This window comes from Antechinus flavipes, chromosome 5, assembly GCF_016432865.1.
Source record: "Antechinus flavipes isolate AdamAnt ecotype Samford, QLD, Australia chromosome 5, AdamAnt_v2, whole genome shotgun sequence".
Taxonomy (NCBI): domain Eukaryota; kingdom Metazoa; phylum Chordata; class Mammalia; order Dasyuromorphia; family Dasyuridae; genus Antechinus; species Antechinus flavipes.
The window spans coordinates 235924917-235945162 of record NC_067402.1 but is presented as its reverse complement, the minus strand read 5'-3'; the positions used below and the strand labels follow the sequence as shown (position 1 = coordinate 235945162).

General features: G+C 31.6%; 1 protein-coding gene across 8 annotated transcripts in view; it reads right to left on the bottom strand.

Annotated features, from left to right (window-relative positions):
- BICD1 (BICD cargo adaptor 1) overlaps nucleotides 1-20246 on the bottom strand; it is a 262487-nt gene that overhangs the window by 74428 nt on the left and 167813 nt on the right. For 3 of the 8 annotated variants that reach the window (XM_051962791.1, XM_051962789.1, XM_051962788.1), the window contains exon 7: nucleotides 10634-10841. In XM_051962791.1, coding sequence (XP_051818751.1) covers nucleotides 10634-10841 — 208 coding nt within the window. Of the gene's footprint in view, nucleotides 1-9347; nucleotides 9542-10523; nucleotides 10842-20246 lie in introns of those variants that run through there. The other 5 variants (XM_051962784.1, XM_051962785.1, XM_051962786.1 and 2 more) reach the window with 3 other exon arrangements.

The following is a 20246-nucleotide window of genomic DNA, read 5'->3' as shown; positions in this document are numbered from 1 at the left end:
TGAAGAAATATGACAATCAAAATGGGGCCATTTTTATCTTTTTATCTTAAGGAATTAACTCAATTTTGATCTTAGGGAGCAAGCAATACAAAATTTGCCCACAAACCAAGTTTGAAATTCATTATTTGAAAGCAATTTTTTTTTAAAATTTAATTTTATTTAATAATAACTTTGTATTGACAGAATCCATGCCAGGATAATTTTTACACAGCATTATCCCTTGCAATCACTTATGTTTCGTTTTTTCCCCTCCCTCCCCCCCCCCCCCCCCCCAAGGAAAGCAATTTTTAAAAAAGTATCGTAAGAAATTCATCTGAGCAAGAAGAGAATTTTTTTTTTTCTGTTTTGAGTCATAGATTTTATTAACAACTCATGGAATGTAATAGATTCCAATTCAACTCTTCTTACAAACTAAGTGCTAAGCTATTAAGTTAATGATGATGCATTTCTATGAACAGGGTCAAAAACATACAAGCAATAATTTAAAGAAAATTAAAATAAAGAAGAAATGATTTCCTCATCAATTAAAGTCTTTAAATGTAGACTTAGCTGATCATAAATCAGGAATGTTGCAGAGGGGATGCATACATGAAGTGAGGTTTAGATGGATTATCTCTAAGATACTTTTCAACCATAAGAATGTCTAAGTAAAAGAGACAAAAAACATTTCTACATCTATTCTGTGCCAGGCACTGTTCTAAGTACGCTTTTGACTTTTTCTAAGAATATATTATCTCATTTAATCCTCACAACAACCCTAGAAGGTATCATCAGTCTACAGCTGAGAATGCAAATAGCTTAAATGACTTGCCCAGAGTCACATACTCCCATCTAAGGCCGGATTTCAGGCTCAGCATTCTATACTCCCACATGCCAAAACTAAATAGAAACTCTTTAGGTATAAAACATTCTGTGATTTAATTGTTTGGATATTTGGGTTATTTCCTAATTATTGGATTATTTCTTAATTTTTCCTATGGCAGAAAATTAATAAAAGTCAGATATTTCAGAAGAATATGCTTCTCTAATTAGATAGGAAAGAAAGAAAACAACCTGCAAATGCACTAAATATATTATGAAATATTCATGGGAGAAAGGGTAATGGATTTGGTGTCAAATGACCTATTCTGAATCTCAGTTCTGCCTTTGGACAGATCTTGGATAAATCACAATTGTTTGGGATTCATTCTTTCCTTCATCTATAAAATTAGGAAATTGGACTACATAAGAATCAAAAATCAAAAAAAAGATAAAAAATGCCATGATCTAATACCAGTAAATTGTGAGAAATACAATAGAACATAGACAATGTAATTTTCTAAAATTGATATTTAAGCAGCAGGGATCCTCATGTACCATTCAGTGACCCGTTTCTATGTAAGTTTGACACTACTGGACTAGATCATCTCTAAGTTTGTTTCTACTTCTGATATTCTATAATGTATTCTATAATTTTATAACAATGCAAACTGTAAGTATTACTAGTCAATCAATAAGCATTTACTATGGCACTGTGCTAATAATAAAGGCAATGAATAAGAATAATAATACAGTCCTCACCACCAAGGAGATTAGATTCAAATAGGGGAGACAATATATAAATAACTAATTATATATAAAATGTATACAGAGTAGATAGAAGCAATTTGAAATGGAAAATTTTAAAATCTTATGCTACTGGCATATATTCAGATTGTGGAAAATGTCCAATTTTGCCAGAAATCATATTTCCTAGAAAAAAAAATTAGTGGATAGAGAAGTGTATTTATATAAAGAGACAAGTTTTAACTTTTCTAATATTTATTTGCTGTGTGAGAATGAGCAAGTCATTTAACCTTTTGGAATATTCTGTGCCTCTTTTGAGTAACAATGCCCGTTGTAAAAGTCAAAATAATCTATGTAAAGAGCTTTAAAAATCTTAAAAAGTCCAGAAATGATAGAGAAGCAATGTGGTTATAATGAAATAGTTTCAGATCTTGTGATTTTATTTAATTGCTAGTTGTGAGATCATAGCAAATGACTTAAGTTTTCAGCTCCTTAACTTTCGTATCTGTAAACATATAATATGCAAAAAGCTAGCATAAGAAAACTAGCAAATTTTAAAACTTAGAATGGATCAACTTCTTACTTTTGTCTTTCTCTTTATTTTCCTACTCTTTTTATCTATGAATTTGTATATTTGAGGTTCTTTATGAAAGTATGGGGTAGCTGGTTACACAGTGGATAGAGCACCAAACCTGAAGTCAGGAGGACTTGAGTTAAAAGCTGACTTCAGACACTTAACACTTCCTAGCTGTGTGACCTTGGACAAGTCACTTAACTCCAGTTGCCTCAGGGAAAAAATAATAAATAATAAAAAAAAGAAAGTATGACTAGCTTCTCTTTTCTATGTGCATATTTCTGTTTGTTTATATGTCTGTTCTTACTTTTCCCTTCTAAACTTGTTTCTTTCCTTCTTTTAATTGACCATAATATGGAACTGAAGTATATGTAAAGCATTTGTTACATATAATAATTAAAAGTTTAAGATTCTTTTTAATGTTAAGAAAGAGATGAATAGAATTTTTTTCTCATTCTACTCCCTTTATTTTCTGTCCAAGAATTCAATATCCAGCTATATCAAATTGGTTGTTGTATCTGTGTGGTGCTTGATTAACTTTTAAAAAAAAACTCACAAAAGTTGGGTGTTCAAAATAAAAGTTTTCTATCCCTGTTTTTACAATAATAATAAAAATTTATGCCAGACACTATAGTATATTAAGAAAACATTTGATAGTCAGGATATGCTATCACTAGTTGATAAGTTCACTAGCCTAGTAAACTTACTAGTTAGTAAATTCTACAATTCTTTTCATATCTGACCTGGGTTTTTTTGCATGTTTGCTATTGTGAAAAAAAAATGTTTCCTATTCTTGAAATAACTGACTTTTTATCTTTCAATAGATCAGAAAGTTGCTTTTTATTGACTCAGTAATTATAAAGGTAGAAGGTACATATTTGAATGAAAGAAAATAGGTCTATACATACAGGATAAAAGGCGCTGGTAGGTTATTAATCTTAAATATTTCTTTTCATATTGGCTGAAGGTATCACACAAAGGTTAATTTTGAGAGAATTTTGCATGTCAGATATCTTATTCAAGTCTAGTTTGGTGACTCACAGAATATATAAAAGAAATTTGCAAAAATAACTGAAAGGAAAGTCTTTAAAACTAATAGTTCAACAATTATGAAATCTGGAACTTGTCTTATCAGGATTAATGAAGTGTACACTTACCTACCAGTCCATAATTGAATGCTAATTATTAATTTTATGAAACATGATGTTCAGTCACTTTTCACATCCAGAATTTCATGCTAATACTTTGACCAGCAAATATGTTTAAAGATATAGAGGATCAAAGACAAGAGGCAACTAAAAAGTAATTGAGGTGTGAAGAGGTAATTAAAAATAAAGAAGTACCCAAGTCCAAGACAATTCATACAGATGTTCTTAAGATATTTCAACCATAAACAAATGTGTAAATGTAGTTTCTTTTAAAAATCTGTAATATTTATTGTAGGTAATTATAGATGTAATGACATAATTACTTCTTAAACTGTGATTTATGACCTCATATGGGGTCTTATAGCTGAATGTGGGGGGGGTCATAAAATTATGACTTAGTAAAACTATAATAAATTATCAATAAATATTTTCTATACCTATATATCAGAATTTAAGTAAAGATTTCTTAGATGAAAAGGGGTTATGAATGGAAAAATTTTAAGAAGTCTTTATTATATATTAGTTTCACAAATCTTGGTCAAAATGTCTTCTCACTTGGCAACTATCTTTTCAGTGATCAAATTTAGATAAACTAGCCTTCATATAATTGATAATTCCTTCAACAGGTTTATATACTCAAACCTTTTAACTTGATAGAAACTACTAGCATCTGTGAAAACATTTTACAGTTAATAGAAGGACTTAGCTATATAGTTATATATATAATAACAACTGTAGCATTTAAAGAATACCCAACAAGAATATAGCACTTAGCTTGGGTAGATATTATTAACCACTCTCATCACCAAACAGAAGCTTATCTGATTAAAGTTTCTTACCAAATTTTCTCAACTGGAGGGTGGAGAATTTATTCTTCTAGTTATATAAAGAACTAACATATAGATTTTAACTTACACACACACACACACACACACACACACACACACACACACACACACACACACACTTGAGCCTTAATCACCTGAACAAAATCAAATATTAAGGACAGTTTCAATATTTAATTAAAGGGAAAAGATCTAGCCCTGACCTCATGGTAAGGAGATACTGGTAGAAAGTTCTCCTTTTACAAGCCAAATCAATATTATAAAAATGATGATACTACTTAAATGGATTGATAGATTTTGTACTATATTTATCAAGCTATGAAGGAAATATTTTATATAATTAGAAAAATAATAGCAAAATTTATTTGGAGGAACAAAACATCTACAATGTCCAGGAAAATAAAGAAATTAGGAATATAATAGAAATAAGATCTTCAGATCTCAAAGTACATGATAAAACAATAATCATCAAAACTATTTGGTACTTATTAAAATCTAGAAAAGCAGACTAGACAACAAAACAGACTAGAGAAATAAGGAAGAATCAGAAACAATTTAACTAAGTAATTCACTATTTCATAAACTCAAGAAAAAAAAATTCTCTATTTGATAAGAAAATCAGGCAAAAGAAAAAGTCATTTGAAAGAAATAAGGGTTAGGTAAGCACAATTAATACCATTTACAATAATAAGCTCAAAATGATTCCCCAATCTTAATATTAAAAATAATTAAGTGGAAACTAAATCAGGTACCTTTCACAACTATGGCTGGGGTGTTTGTGTAATATTTCTCTCCCACCAAAAACAAGATAAACATAAAATAATTTACACTAAATGCAATAAAAACTTTTGCACTGAAAAAAGAATGCAACAAGGAAACTGATATACAAGTTATAAAAGGAACTAACACACATTTAATTTATACACATACATGTATACATATGTCTGAGTATATATATAAATGTAAATAAAAAGTCTTCAAAAGAAGAATTTTAAACTCTTAATATTCATGTGAAAATTTCTCCAGACCACTTATAATAAAAGAAATGAAGATCAAAGTAATGCTGGGATTTCACCTCATTCTAGCAAATTGGTAAAAATGACAAAGATGGTAATGGTATTGGAGGGTTTAATAAGAAAGGTAAGTTGATCCACTGTTGGTGGAGCTGTCAATTGGTCCAACGACTGAAGAAAGCTTTTTGGAATTGTGTTAACAAAGTGACTAAAATGTCCATAATATAAGAGAGATGACACTGTTACGCATATCTTAAAGAGGTTAAAGATAGAAAAGTCCTAATATATTTATAATATTTATAGCATCCCCTCATTAAAAATTCCATATTGTTTTCAATTCTGAACTTTCTCTCCTCCCCTCCCTAACCCACTAAGGAGGCAAAAAAATAAAAACTCATAATTGCTTAAACTGAAACAAAATAAATGACCACATTAGTGCTGTCCAAAAAAAAAAAAAAGAAAAGAAAAGAAAAGAAAAAGAAAATATGCTTCAATGTGCACTTTTAAATGTTTATCATGTTTAATCATGAGCAACTTTGGAGCTGTCATTTTATTAATAAAACATCCTTAGTCTTTCCAAATTGATTATCTTAACAATATTATTCTTATTATATAAATTGGTTTTCTGGCTATACTCACTTTACATAAGTTCATACAAGTCTTTTCAGGTTTTTCTGAAGCCATCCCTTTCATTATTCCTTGTAAGATAATAGTATTCATCGCATTCATATACCATAATTTGCTTAGTTATTCTCTAATTGATGTGCATCATCTTAGCTTCCAATTCTTTGTCATTACAAAAAGAATTTCCATGAAGATTTTTGAACATAGGTGTCCTTTTCCTCTTTCTTTGATCTCTCTGAGGTAAAGACCTAGTAGCAATATTACTGAGTCAGAGGACATACTGAATCAGAGGAGCCATGACATGGTTTCAAACTTTTCCAGAACAGTTGGACCAAATAATTTACAGATCCACAAAAGTAAATTATTGTACTTGTTTGCCCACATCCACTCCAGAATTTGTCATTTTCCTTTTCTTGTCATGTTAGTCAATCTGATGGGTGAAAGAGTTGTGTTAATTTGTATTTATTTATGATTAAGAACATTTTTTCAGATGGCTGCTGATAATTTGGATTTCTTTCTCTAAAAACTGTACTTACAACCATTTATTAATTGGAAGAATATCTTTTTTTCCTTACAGATTTGTCTCAATTCTCCATATATCTTAGAAATATATTATCACAGAAACTTGCTGCAAAGATTTTTCTCCTAGCTTTCTGTTTTTCTTTTAATTTTAACTATATTACTTTTATTTGTGCAAACTTTTAAATTTTATGCAATCATAATTATCTCTTTAATTTCCTGTGACCTTCTCTATCTCTTTTTTGGCCATGAACCCCATTCCATAAATCTAACAGGTAACTTTTCCCATAATTCATTAATTTGCTTATATAACCTTTATATCTAAATTATGCTGATAACTAGTATGAAATGTTGGTTTATACCTAGTTTCTGCCAGACTACTTCCCATTTTTTCAAATAATTTTTATAGAATAATGAGTTCATGCTCCAATAGCTATGATCTTTGAGTTTATCAAATTAGAAGTTAATGTATATTTATTGTGCATCTAAAAGTTCACTATAGACAATGACTGCAGATATGAAATAAAAAAAAAAAAATGCTTGCTCCTTGAAAGGAAAACTAAAGCAAATCTTCCTGATAAAGTAAAATGCCCCAGAGAATTGATGCTAAAAGCGTCAATTTTGTGCTAAAAGCACAAAAGACATGCCTATAAAACCTGTAGATACACAAAGTATATATTTCCTCAAATATAAAATAAGAATAGAGGAGTCTCTAAGGTTCCTTCTAGCTCTGGATACATCTTGTATGCTAGAGTCAAATTCCAAAGGAGTCATAACAGGCCATTAAAGTAAGCCAAGTTTAATGGAATGAAATGTAAAAGAAACAACATAAAATCTTGGGTTTAGGAAACTAATTCCACAAGTACAGAATGAGGGCTGCTAGACAGCAGTTTGACAGAAAAAGAACTAGATATTTTGGTATATTATAAGCTTGCTAGAAATCATCAGTGTGATATGGCTTCCAAAAAAATATATACTCTATGAAATTGTATAAAGAAAAGCTTAACTTTCAGAATAGGAAAGAAAGTACACATAATTTTCTTCAGCCTCAATAGACCTTATCTGGAGTACTTGGCAAATTTTGAGTAACACAGTGAATAAGTAGGTGGGCGTCAAGAACTACTAGATGGTAGAGTCTCAAGATCATTCCATATGAAGATCAACTGAAGAAACTGGGGAAGGAGTTAGTTGAAGAGAAAAACTTGAAGGGGATATGATGGCCTTCAAGTATTTGAAAAGTATGGAAGAGTGATTAGCCTTGTTCTAGCAAGAGTCGGAAAGATGGATGGAAGTTACTGAAATGGACGCAGTCCCTAACCTGCTTATGTACTCCTGAGACAGTAAGAACGTTATTTCAATTTCAGCTCTGTCTGCAGTCAGAACTATGTTGCCAGCTCTTCACTCCCTAAAGCAGGTGGTATTTTCTGTTTCCAATTGCAGGCACACATAGCCAGATATGCTGCCTTATGACCCTGACAAATATAAAACTTAAAGAAATATTATCTTACTGCCTGTCTGGGAAAGGAATTTCTTTGTGGATTTTTATACAAATATATGTCTCTGAAACCGCTTAGCACTGACTCCCCTGTTCTAGTGGGGTTCAGTTGCTAGTTAGCAATAAACACTCTTAAATGTACATGTCCTGTATTTTCTCTTGTCTGGGCACTTCATTACAAAGAAGCAGATTTTAATCTGATCTAAGGAAAAACTTGTTAATGATTTGTAATATTGAAGAATTGACCTTAAGAGTAAGTTTTTCCTCACTAGAAAGTTTGGATTATCATTAATCCAGATTTATAGTTAGGGGAAGGGTTCTTATTAAGTATGAGTAGATTTGAAGGCATCTGGTGTCCCTTCCAACTCCTTATATCCTACTTATAAATTTGTATTGAAGTTTATGATCCTATAAGTTTCTTTTAACATTTTCATTAGTTTCCCAATTAAGGCATATACATGAGTTTAATTTTCCTTGGAAATCTGAATCCGTTTTTGTTGTAATATAATAGAGATGCTTTCATTATTTTAGATGTGTCACATTTCTTTTTCTTTTTCACTGGAGGAACTATACATCATAACATCATAGGATCAAAAATTTAGAAATGGAAAGTGACTTAGAGGTCATCTAGTTTAATTCCCTTATTTGACAGAAGAGAAAATTGGGTTTAGAGAGGGTAAGTGACTTGCCCAGAGTCACAGAAAGTGAGAAAGCTGCCTTTTCTGACTCCAAATATAGTTTTCTTTCTCCTCTACAATGCTTATGAAATGTAATTTCAATGGGTTTGCTTTCTGATGCAGAAGATGACATCTTGATCAAATAGTTGATTTTAGTTACATTCAATATATTCCTTTAAAAATATCTATATTACTCATTTTCCCAGATTTCTGCGAAGTATTGCTTTCATTCATGTTTCCTATTTGGGCCTCTTCTCTTGAATGTATTCAAAGTAAAATTTAAAATAATGAATTTTAAAATCACCTGGGAGTATTTTAGTAGCCCTACATCAAATAATGACTTTGCTTTGAAAAAACATTTTAGGGTTTTCAAGAGAAAAGCACTGTGTCAAGTCAAGTGATCTTGAGAATAAATGAGCTTTCTAGGATTTTTTAGTTGTATTTTGTTCAATATTTGAAGAAAATTTTTGATTCAGTACAAAAGAATATGAAACAAAAAAGACTTTTGATTAGAAACATCCTATTATTGAATTTTCACAAAAAATAATGAATCAAAATTCTATCTCATTAGCTACCAAACTACCCATGGTATGTAGTGATGTGTCCTTCTTTGTGTCTATGACCAATTCCATTGTGTAGCAAAAGACACCCTTTTACATATATCTTTTTTTTCAACTATAATCCCCTACCCTTGGCTATTAAAAATAGCTTTTGCTGGGAGTTCTATTCTGACAATGAGTAAGGCAGAGGAAATGCAAAACTACAATGAAGTAGTCCTTTTGAAGATGAGAGTCAAGATTTATCTAAGTCAGAGCATGTGTGGAAGTGGGCATGTTTGGATGGGAGGAGAAATTAGCCTACTCAACTAATCATTTGTATCACATGCACCCAAGGAAAAAATGTTTACCTGGTGGTGCCACAGTTAACTTTTTTTCCTTGTTGAGCCGGTACCCTTGGAGGAATTCACTCAGGGAAGGGGGGCCCCTCAGAAGAAATGATTCTGTGGAGGTGGGATCAGGGGGGACTCTTAATAAATGCTGATGGTAGAAAGCCCCTGAAGTCCTGGGATGGTTCTGATCACAAAGGGAAGGTGAAAATTGTCTTGCAGGAGATCCAAGAAAAATACATATAGAAAACAAAAGAGTTTTACTTTAATTACCTTTCAGTACCTTATGAGTGACAATATCATTTTCATTGTAATTTAATTTAATTCATTGTAAAACAAGTAGTTTTGCTAACTTCTTTGGTTTTGGTACAGGACACAACCATGTTTTTTGTAAGCTCTTCTGGGTCAAAGAAGAGATTTATTTCAAGTTAGGTTGGCTCTCCATTAGAAGATAGTCCTAGCATTTGACTGTGTATTGATGACCCCTAAAATGAAATTTTTTTTTACTGTGATTAAAAATTACATTCAAGACTCTCCAACTGAGGATCACAAATTCTACTTAGTAAGTAATGTACAGTTAAATTTTGTTGATGAAAAATTTACCACACAAATAAAAATATTCTGCTTGAATACTGAAAGTATCTTTTCCATTTTACTTAGAACACAGACATTCTCTTTTAGCCAGCCATCATTTTTAACAATTGAACAAAACTTTTCAAAAGGAACAAGTTCATATGCTTGTTTCAAAAAAAAAAAAAAAAAAAGAAAAGAAAAGAAAAGAAGAGAAAAGAAAAAAAAGAAAAAGAAAGAAAGAAAGGAAAAAAAAAGAAAACAACCAAGTAGCTCAGCTATTGTATATTTTGTTTTAGGATTTCAACACATCTAGAGCCCCACATTTCTTCACTTATGAAAGAAATAGCTATCTCATTTTAAACTTTTTTAGGGAGGGGAAGTTACATTTGTGCAAACAGGAAATAACCAAAAAAGTGACAAGACAGTTAAAAATTATATTATGATTAGCCAAAAGGAGAAATGTAGAAATACAATAATCAGAATTTTTTTTCATTTAGATTTCCCAACATCTACTTTCTTACTTCCCATCCCTTCTCTCCCCTAACAAGAAAATATTGTTGCTTTGAATAATTTTAATTTAAATCTGGCCACTGCACCATACTGTAAAGATCACTGCATGCATACCTTTTCCTCTGAGTGCCACTGCTGACCAGTATGTTTGGTGGCTGTGGGCCCTGACTATGCAGGAAGAAAGTGTCTATGGTGGGCACGGTGGCTGATGCCTCCCCACTTACTTTAGGGCTGCCGATCTTGTTCTTTCCAAGCTTGCCTTTGCTTCGTCGGGACTGCTCATGATCAAACTCTAAGTCTTCCAGTCGCTGAGTCAAGGCGAGTTTTTGCTGAATAGCCATCCGTAAGAGTGAATTTAGTGTCTTCTTCTCATCCTCTGCAGCTGCTAGCTGTCTTTGCATTTCATCCAATTGGGTAACATATTCATCACATCTGAAGTCAAAAGAAAAATATGTTTATGAGAAAAGTTTGATAAAAGATGATAATGGGTAATATATTTGAACCTTGCTTGATAAATATAGAATCTTAAAAGCCTGAATTTACATGGCTTTAACCATAGAGATACCAAAAAAACCCAAAACAACCCTTATATGCTACTTTTTTTCCTTCTTGATTTCTAAGTTAGAAATATATATTTTTTTCTGATACTACTTATTCTACTTACAAATTAGTCTTGATCAAGTTATCTTGTAGGCTTGAACTGATTTATTTCATGTAGACAGTAGTTATGGCACAGATAGTTTCACAGAAATAACATTGCTAACTTGAAATTATTAGTTTTGATGTCTAATCTTTTTGGCTAGTACTGTACTATTCAAAATACCTATGGATACATTCATGTAATGCAGTGCCAAGACTGGATTTTGTCATGCAAAAATGCCTTACTGCTAAGACTTAGCTTGTTTTTCTTTCCCTGGATATTAATGGAAACATCTGACATGTAAAGGTTGTGTTTTTGTCTTGTCAAATCAAGATGGAGAAACACAATGGGAAGTAGCATGGTATGGTGCAAAAAGCAACCAGTTCCTGATTCAGAGGATTTGAGTTTAAATCTCATATTTGATCTTTATAACTTGAGTGATCTTGGGCAAGTCATTTAAAATGAGAAGATTGGCTTAGATAGCTTTATGCCATCTGGGAATTGTGCTATGTATGTTTGTTTGTTTGTTTTCATAAAATAAAAATTTTCATCATTGATGGTTACACTACAAAGTAAATTATATAGATATGGTTTATGTTTGAGTTTTGAAAGGAATTCAATTCAATAGGTATTTATTAAGCATATGCTATGCAAGGTACTGACTTAGATGTTAAGACATACAATACAAAAATGAAACAGTCATTATCATCCATTTTTGATCATTATGTTTTGTTGGGAAAATATAATAAGAAAGCAAATAAAGACAGTGAGGTGGCATAGTGGAGAGAGTGCTGGGCCTGGAGTGAAGAAGTCAAGAAGACCTAACTTCAACTACAGCTTTAGATACTTAGAAGCTGGATAATCCGGGGCAAATTACTTAACCTTTGTTTGTCCTAGTTTCCCCATCTATGGGAATAATAAGATAAATCAGGATAATAATACCACCTACTTCTCAGAGATATAATGATAATCAAGTGAGATAACAACTGTAAAGCATTTAACAGTGTCTGGCACATAACGTGCTATATAAATATTAGTTGTTACTATTATTGTTACACGTGAATACCAAAAAAAATTAGGAGGGAGAAAGTATTAATAACTGAAAGTCCTTGCCTGGGGGGTTAAAAGCAATATTTGAGTTGAGCCTTAAAGGAAGCTTGTAAAATAGAGATGATGAAGTACATTCCAGGAATAGAAAATCTATGCAACAGCATGAATATAAAAGATGGAATATCAAGTTTAAGAAAGAGAGAGTAGACTAGTTTGCTTGGACTGTAGTATGTGATAAAGAGTAATGTGAAATAAGGCTGGATCAATTTATAATCTATCCACGCTGTGGATAGATTATAAATTGATCCAAATACCAAAAGGGAGCATAACTCTCATCTTCAGAAGGAGATACAAAATAATATGAAGCATAGTATGGAAGAATAAGTATGAATTTTTCAGATAAAAGAAAAGAAAAGAAAAGAAGTTGGTAAAATATTTGAGTACATAAATCAAATTTCAATGATTTTTCAAAGTTGCTTTTCAAGTTATAGTAAAAAAATTGTTAGATTTCAATAACAAAGTAATGAAAGTTCCATTTAAGAAAAATAATGAAAGACATAATAATGGTTCTCTGAACAGTCAAGTTATTTTGCTTCCAAGAGCATTTATAGGATTTGAAATATCATTTTAAAAAGCTCTAAATATGAACAATCACAAAAGAAATAATAATTTATAGTATGGAAAAAATTACAGTGATTTGATAGTGATTAATTCTCTGTTTTCAATTAACACCAAAGCAACAGATTTATTCTTCAACTGAAAGTTAATATTGGAAATAAATTACCAAAAAATCTTTTAACATACAAGTGCAAACAATGCTTTAACATACAAACACACCTAGGAAAGACTGGTAAGAGATATGATTTTACATTATTAAATTGCTACAGGTTCCAAAGAGGTTGACCGAGGTTGAAATCTTGTTATATTTCCTTCCTGAAAAAAAAATCTTGCTTTCATAGCAATTGCCATAGTTACCATAGCAACAACAAAATCGATATGCATAACAGAAGAAAGGGTAGAGTCTAATTTTCTAGAAGCATAAAATTTAGCCCTGAAAGGGACCTTTAAAATTATCTCATCCAACCACTTTATTTTACAGAAGAGAAATATTACAGAATGAAGTAAATTTGAACACAGCTCTACTGATTCCTAATAGATGATCTTTCCCTACTGTGTCACTTACTTTATCTCTGTGAGTTCATATTGGGACAATTTTTCTTCTAATAAAATGATCTGACTGAATTGACCAGCATGGGAAAAGGCTCTGAGAGTCAGCCTTCAAGGAAATCATGGCCAGAAAGGACAGAATTGGAAAGTATGCAACAGGGAAAATCAGGAGGAAAAAAAAAAAACACTGAAATTACCAAAGATTTCAGAAAGAAGAAAACCTAAATACCTTGAACAAAAGCAAATAAAAAAATATTAACAACAGAAAGAAATATGACCCCCCAGATTTAGTAAACAAGTTTAAACACTATGAATAAATACTGCAAAACATTTGAGGAGCAATTTATCTTAGAATTTATAATTCTAAGTAGAATCAATTAATTCTAATGAGAAATTAAATTGGGCAGATTTTGCCATATACACAAGATATGAGCATAACTATTGCAGAAAAACAATAATTAGAATTCCATGATTAAAATTCTAAAAGAGAAGTCAACCAGAGGGATTTTATTTACTCTTCTGTATTTTTATTGTTTGGAGTGTTCTGGTTTTCTTTCTTCCTTTCTTCTTTTTTTTTTTTTTTTTTTGGCTTTTTGCTGAGACAATTGGGGTTAAGTGACTTGCCCAGGGTCACATAAGCTAGGAAATGTTAAGTGTCTGAGGCTAGATTTGAACTCAAGTCAGGTCCTCCTGACTTGAGGACTGGTTCTGTATCCACTGCATCACCTACCTGTCCTCTAGTTTTCTTTCTAAAACTATTTCAAACACCATTTTATTATTAAAGTACATTTTATGAGAACTGGGAACCATAATACATTGTTTCTGAGTGGTTTAAATGAGAAATGAGAATTATAAAAGCAGAATATATGGCCTGCACAGTAAAAAAAAAAACCCAAATGGTCAGAAGAGACAAATTAGAATCTACAAAGGCAAATCTTACCAAATAAACAAAAGAGAGAGTAATAGATTGGGAATGTAAATATATGGAAGGAAAGGACAATTTAGAAGAAAAGTGGAAAAAAAAATAAAAAAATTTGCTCAGTGTACAAGAAAAACATGATGATTTACCTCATAGAAAAAACAATGAGAGACAACAATCATAGGCCTCCCAGAAGAACATTATAGAATAAAAAATCTTACAGATATATATTGTAGAAAATAATAAAAGAGTACTGCCCAAAACTTTTGAACCTTTTAGGATCTTAGTCAATGGAATCCTAACTATCCTTTCTCTGAAATAATTATGTCACCACCTAGTGTTTATAGAAGATGATGTCCAATTTAACTCCTCATTCTATTACAAATTCTAAAATTCTATAAACTATTGTTTATATTCAGCAACCAGTCTTTCCTTATTGGCAAGAATCAAGGCCAGATTAGCAGTTTCTCTAACTTCTTTTGAAAGAGGACATAAAACTATCTCTTCCTGATGATAATAAAATGGATAATGAAAAATCCTACAGAGCAAGCAGGATGTTAATTGAAAATTTAATAGTTTCAGCAAAATTGAAGGCTATAAAATCAAGCGTCAAAAGCCAACATCATTTGTATATAATAATAATGAAACAATAGTAGAAAGGGAAAGTAACTCAAAATACATAAAATATCAGGCAATCAATTGACCAAAGCACATAAAAAAATTGGTATAGATTAAAATACAAAATGCTCCTTAAAGAAATAAAGAATAGCACGAGCCCTGAATTCAGGAAGACCTGAATTCAAATCTGGTCTCAGACACTTAACACTTCCTAACTATATCACCCTGGGCAAGTTACTTAACCCCAACTGCCTCCGAAAAAAAATAAATAAATAAATAAAGAAAAGAAAAGAAAAGAAATAAAGAACTTAAATAACCAGAGGAATATTCAGTGTTCATGGCTCAGTCATACCATATAATAAAAATGATAATACTACCAAATTTAATTTATATTCTAATGCTATTTCAATCAAATTATCAAGGAAATACTTCACAATAAATAGAATACTATAGAAATAATGAAAAGAAATATAAATAAAGGGGAATTAATATTTCCTGAACTCAAAATATATTTTGAAATAGCAGAAATAAAAATCATTTGGTATTGGTTGAAGAATAAAGAATAAATCAATGGAATTGAATGGATTAGAAAGAATCAAAACAAAATAAGTCAATAATCTAGTGTATGATAAAGTGAAAACATCAATTAACCAGGAAAATACTTCTTATTTTGTAAAAATTGGAAAACAATCTGTCAGAAATTAGGCAAAACATTCTAAATGGATACCAAATCTTCATACTGAAGATCTTTCTACAAAAAAATTAGGAGAAAAACAGATTTCTACAACATTCTAAATGGATACCTATATATAGATTCATATTGAACATCTTTGTATAAAAAAACAGATTATACACCTCAGCTATAAATAGATGTAGTCTTAACCAAAAATAGAGGCAATTACCAAAGATAAAATAGATAACTTTAATTACATGAAACTGAAAACTTTGAACAGACAAAATTAAATACCTCAAATAAGAAGAGATATGGTCAAATGGGAAAAGTATGACAAATTTCTTTTATAAGGATATGGCATCCAATATAGATAAATAGTTAAAAAAATATTTATATGCCAGCCATTCTCCAGTAGATATTAACAAATCACTTTCCAAAGAATTTAAAAGTATTCATAATTGCAAGAATAAATGCTCCAACTCTCTAATAATAAAAGAAATGTAAATAAAAACAGTAAATTAAAAAATATAGTTTCTAAAAATTTATAGATGACATAAAATAACAATATTAAATGTCAGAGGTGTTGTGGTATGATAGAAACACTATTGCATTGTTGGTGTAGCTGTAAGATTGGTATATTTTGCAAAGATTTAAAATTAGATATAAACAAAGTAACTGAAATGTCCACATTCTTTGACCCATTATTGGGCTTATACCTCAAGGAAGCTGTTAAAAAGAAGAAAGTTTCCATATACATCAAAATAGTTATATCAACACTCAAGCAATACTCGAATATTGCTATTATGTAAGAAATTTTTATATAATGAATACAAAGAAGTATGAAAAGATATATAAGAACAGATGCAGAACAAAGTGAGCAGAGCCAAGAAAACAACACATATAATAACTATAGGAAAAACTACATACTACCCCTCTCCCCCCAAAAAAAACAATAACAACAACAACAACAACAACAACAAAAAACAGAAACAAATCCAAGAATGAATGTAATAAAATTACATAGATCAAGCACTTGAAAGTAAAGATACAAGAGTACATTCCCAAGTATTCCCTTCATGGAAGGTTGGAGATCCATGGTCTGACATATCGAAAATATATTTTGGAATTTTTCTATGTGTTTATCAATTGTGCTAATTTTTTCCCTCTTAAAAAAAAAAACCAAACAAACCCTGTCTGTTAAGTGGCTTTTTGCAAGGGAGAGGGATACTTAGAATAATTATAATGATGTAAGAAAAAGAAAATATCCATTAAAACTTTTAAAAAAGACATTGCAGACATGGGAGGTAGCTTTGCAAAAGTCCAAAAGCTTTTTGAAGCCAAGACAGAAAGTAACCTACAATATTCCTCCATCTTTCTCCTAGCTTGTGACCCCGGGGAAGTCATTTAACCATAATTGCCTCAGGGGGAAAAAAATATATATTATATATATATATAAAATATTCCTCCTTTTTAAACATAGAGATACATAGATCATTTAGCTTAATTCCCTCATTTTACAAATGAAGAAGCTTAAGCCCTAGAGAGGATAAAAGACAAAGGTAGTAAAAGATCCAGCATTTGAATTCATATTCTTTGACTAGTGTTTTCCCTGCTATACTGAAAAACATCTCATTTTATGATCCTAGAATATTAAGGTGATGATGGACTAATCATTATCCAAGAACCCTTGATTATATGTATCTTAATTGACAAGTCAAACTGCTTAAGTATCCTTAATAACTTTCTTTACTATGAATCAAAGAGACTTTTGGAAAAGTATAGAGAGCCTTCAATTTAGAAAGAAAAATAACAGTAGAGATGTCCCAGAAATTTATAGGAGGCAAATTTAAAAAATATGGCAATATTTCCAAAAGTAACAACCAAAGTTTTGTGTGTTTATACACAAAAACACAAATGTGGGTAGTAAGAAAAGTAAGCTAGAAGTTCTAGTGCTAGGAGAAGAATTTGAATTCATGAATAAAATTTACTACAATTTGACTTAGGAGAAAGTATGAAAGGCAAAAGGACAAGAGTATGAGAGAAACTGTATAACAAAGAAATATAGTTATGTGAAGAAATCCAGGAGGCAGCAGGGAACAGAGTGTTGGAGAATACTTTGGTAAATATCAACAGAAGAAGAAACAAGCAAAATTCCAACTGGAGTATAATGCAGATGGCATGAATAGAAGAGGAACTTTGGAAACAACACAAGGCCGGCACAAATGCATGACAAAAAAGAGTATGAGAAATTGTTAGATCTCTTTGTCTCTAGTCTCTCTCAAGAAAAGCTGAGGGGCAGATAGGGAGTTGGTGTTGTGGAAAGCTTGTGAAGACAATATTTAGAGGACAGGAAGATAGTGAATCAATTAGGGAATTTATCTTGTGATAGTAAGGATTCATCTGTGATTAATAAGTATACCTGTGTGGTGAATTCAGTCAGCTCAGTTTTCTGATTTTCTTTTATATCCTATACAAACATGTGAATAAAATGGAAAAGAGGGATAGTAGGAATAATCCAAAATTGGTAGGGTATTATTGGTGACTGGAAACAGGGCACTAAGGTTGGAAAATAGCACACAGTTTAGTTGATTCACCAAAGGGTCAGTATTGGGAAGGGGAGAGAATATTATTAGTGTAAGGGTGATAGCGTGGAAAAGAACTGAGGGCAAAAAGTAATGGAAGTAACAATGAGGATGAAGAATATAGTTAGTGGTAGTAAGACACAGGAAAAGATGGGATATTTTTTAAAAGATTATTATCAGATAAATGAATTTCAGAGTTTAACATGCAAGTGGAATATTTGTGGTAAATGCCAATTCAAAAGTATGAACACCTCTGTGTATAGTTAAGATGGATTAGAGGAGTAGATCATGGGGACTGAATCACCTGAAGAACTGGAAAGCTAAGGTATTTAAAGAGAGAGACTCTGACGTAGATACTGAATCATTGATCAAGAAAGAAGAATGTCCAGAGGATAGATGGATAAAGAGTGATGGGCATCTCATTTTGGTAATGAGTAGCATTAATCTCATTTTAAAATTCTTTCTTTTTCTTTTCTTTTGTTTGAGAGGCAACTGGAGTTAAGTTGACTTGTCCAAGGTCACACAGCTAGTAAATGTTAAGTGTCTGAGGCTAGATTTGAACTCAGGTCCTCCTGACTCCAGAGCTAATGCACCATTTAGCTGCCCAGAAACCATAGACCTGCTTTCAAAGAATATGTATAATATTTTTATTTACTTATTTATTTGTTTTTGCTGAGGCAATTGGGGCTAAATAATTGGCCCAAAGTCACACAGCAAAGAAGTATAACTGCCCCAAATAGTATTAATCTCATAGGAGAAATTGCTCAGTGAAAATGGTTGAGGAGGTCTGGAAATGGCAACAAGTACAAAGAATAGTCTGATTCTACCAATGCAGCTATTGATTTGGGAATATGAGAGAAAATATAGACAGTACTTTTTCTTCTCTCTTTAAACCTCTCACACAACTGCCTTCCATTCTTGGCTAAGGAATTCAACATGTACTTTGCTCCTCAAAACTGAGGCCATTGCTGAGAATCTCTTTTTTTAATTCCTTATGTTACATCACTCTGAAGCTCCCATCTCCTCAATTCCAGCTTCTGATGATAAGGTGAGTCTTCTACATGCCAAGGAAAAAAAACCACACACACACACACACACACACACACACACACACGCACATGCACGCGCGCATTCTTCCTTTCTCTGTTTCTCTCTCTCCTTCTCTGTCTCTTTCTGTCTCCTTTCTTCTCTCTCTCTGTCCCCTTCTTTCTCTCTCCCTCTCTCCCTTTCTCTTTATCTCTCTCTCTCTTTCTTTCTCTTTCTATCTCTGTCTCTCCCTCCCCCTCCACTCTGTGTCTTTGTCTCTGTCATCTTTTCTCTCCCAAACTACTGGCTTCTTTCCTGCTGCCTACAAATATGCTCATTTCCTGTCCCTCACTTTAGAAAACTTCACTAGATATTATTATGACTACCACTTCTCTCCTTTTCATGTAAACTCTTTGGAAAAAGTTGCTACCATTTCCTTTCTTCTTACCCTTTTCTAAACCCTCTGCAATATAACTTCTGTCCTCATCATTCAACTGAAATTGTTCCTTTTGAATTCATTAATGACCTCTTAATTGACATATCTAATTACCTAATATATACATATATACATACATACATATATATATATGTATATATATATACTTCCTCTTCTTCTTTCTGCAACATCTAACACTATGATGATCTTTTTTCTTTGATTCTCTTTTCTCTCTGGGATTTTGTGACTATTTCTCTCTTAGATCTCTTCCTATCTGATTGCTGCTTTTCAATTTTTAAAAAAATCTTTATCCACGTCAAGCCTATTAACGATGGGTATTCCTCAAGGTTCTGCCATTGGTCCTTTTTTCTCTTTGTACTTTTCCCTTGCTATATTCATAATTTATATATTTATTTATCCATCTCACCAATTGTTGGTTGAATATTTCAAGCTGAACGTCAAACTCAACATGCACAAAAGACAATTCATTATGTTTCTCCCCAAGCTTTCTCCCACTTCTGAACTTTCTTGTTATTGTAAATGGCACTGCTATCCTTCAGACACGAGGATTTACAACTTTGGTTTCTTTAACTCCCATCTCTCACTCCACATATAAAATAATTTGCTAAATCTGGTAATCTCTTTCTCCATATGTCCCCTTCTTTCTCCCACACAGCTATTATCTTAGTTTCAGCACTCACTACTTTTTATCTTGACAAATGCAAA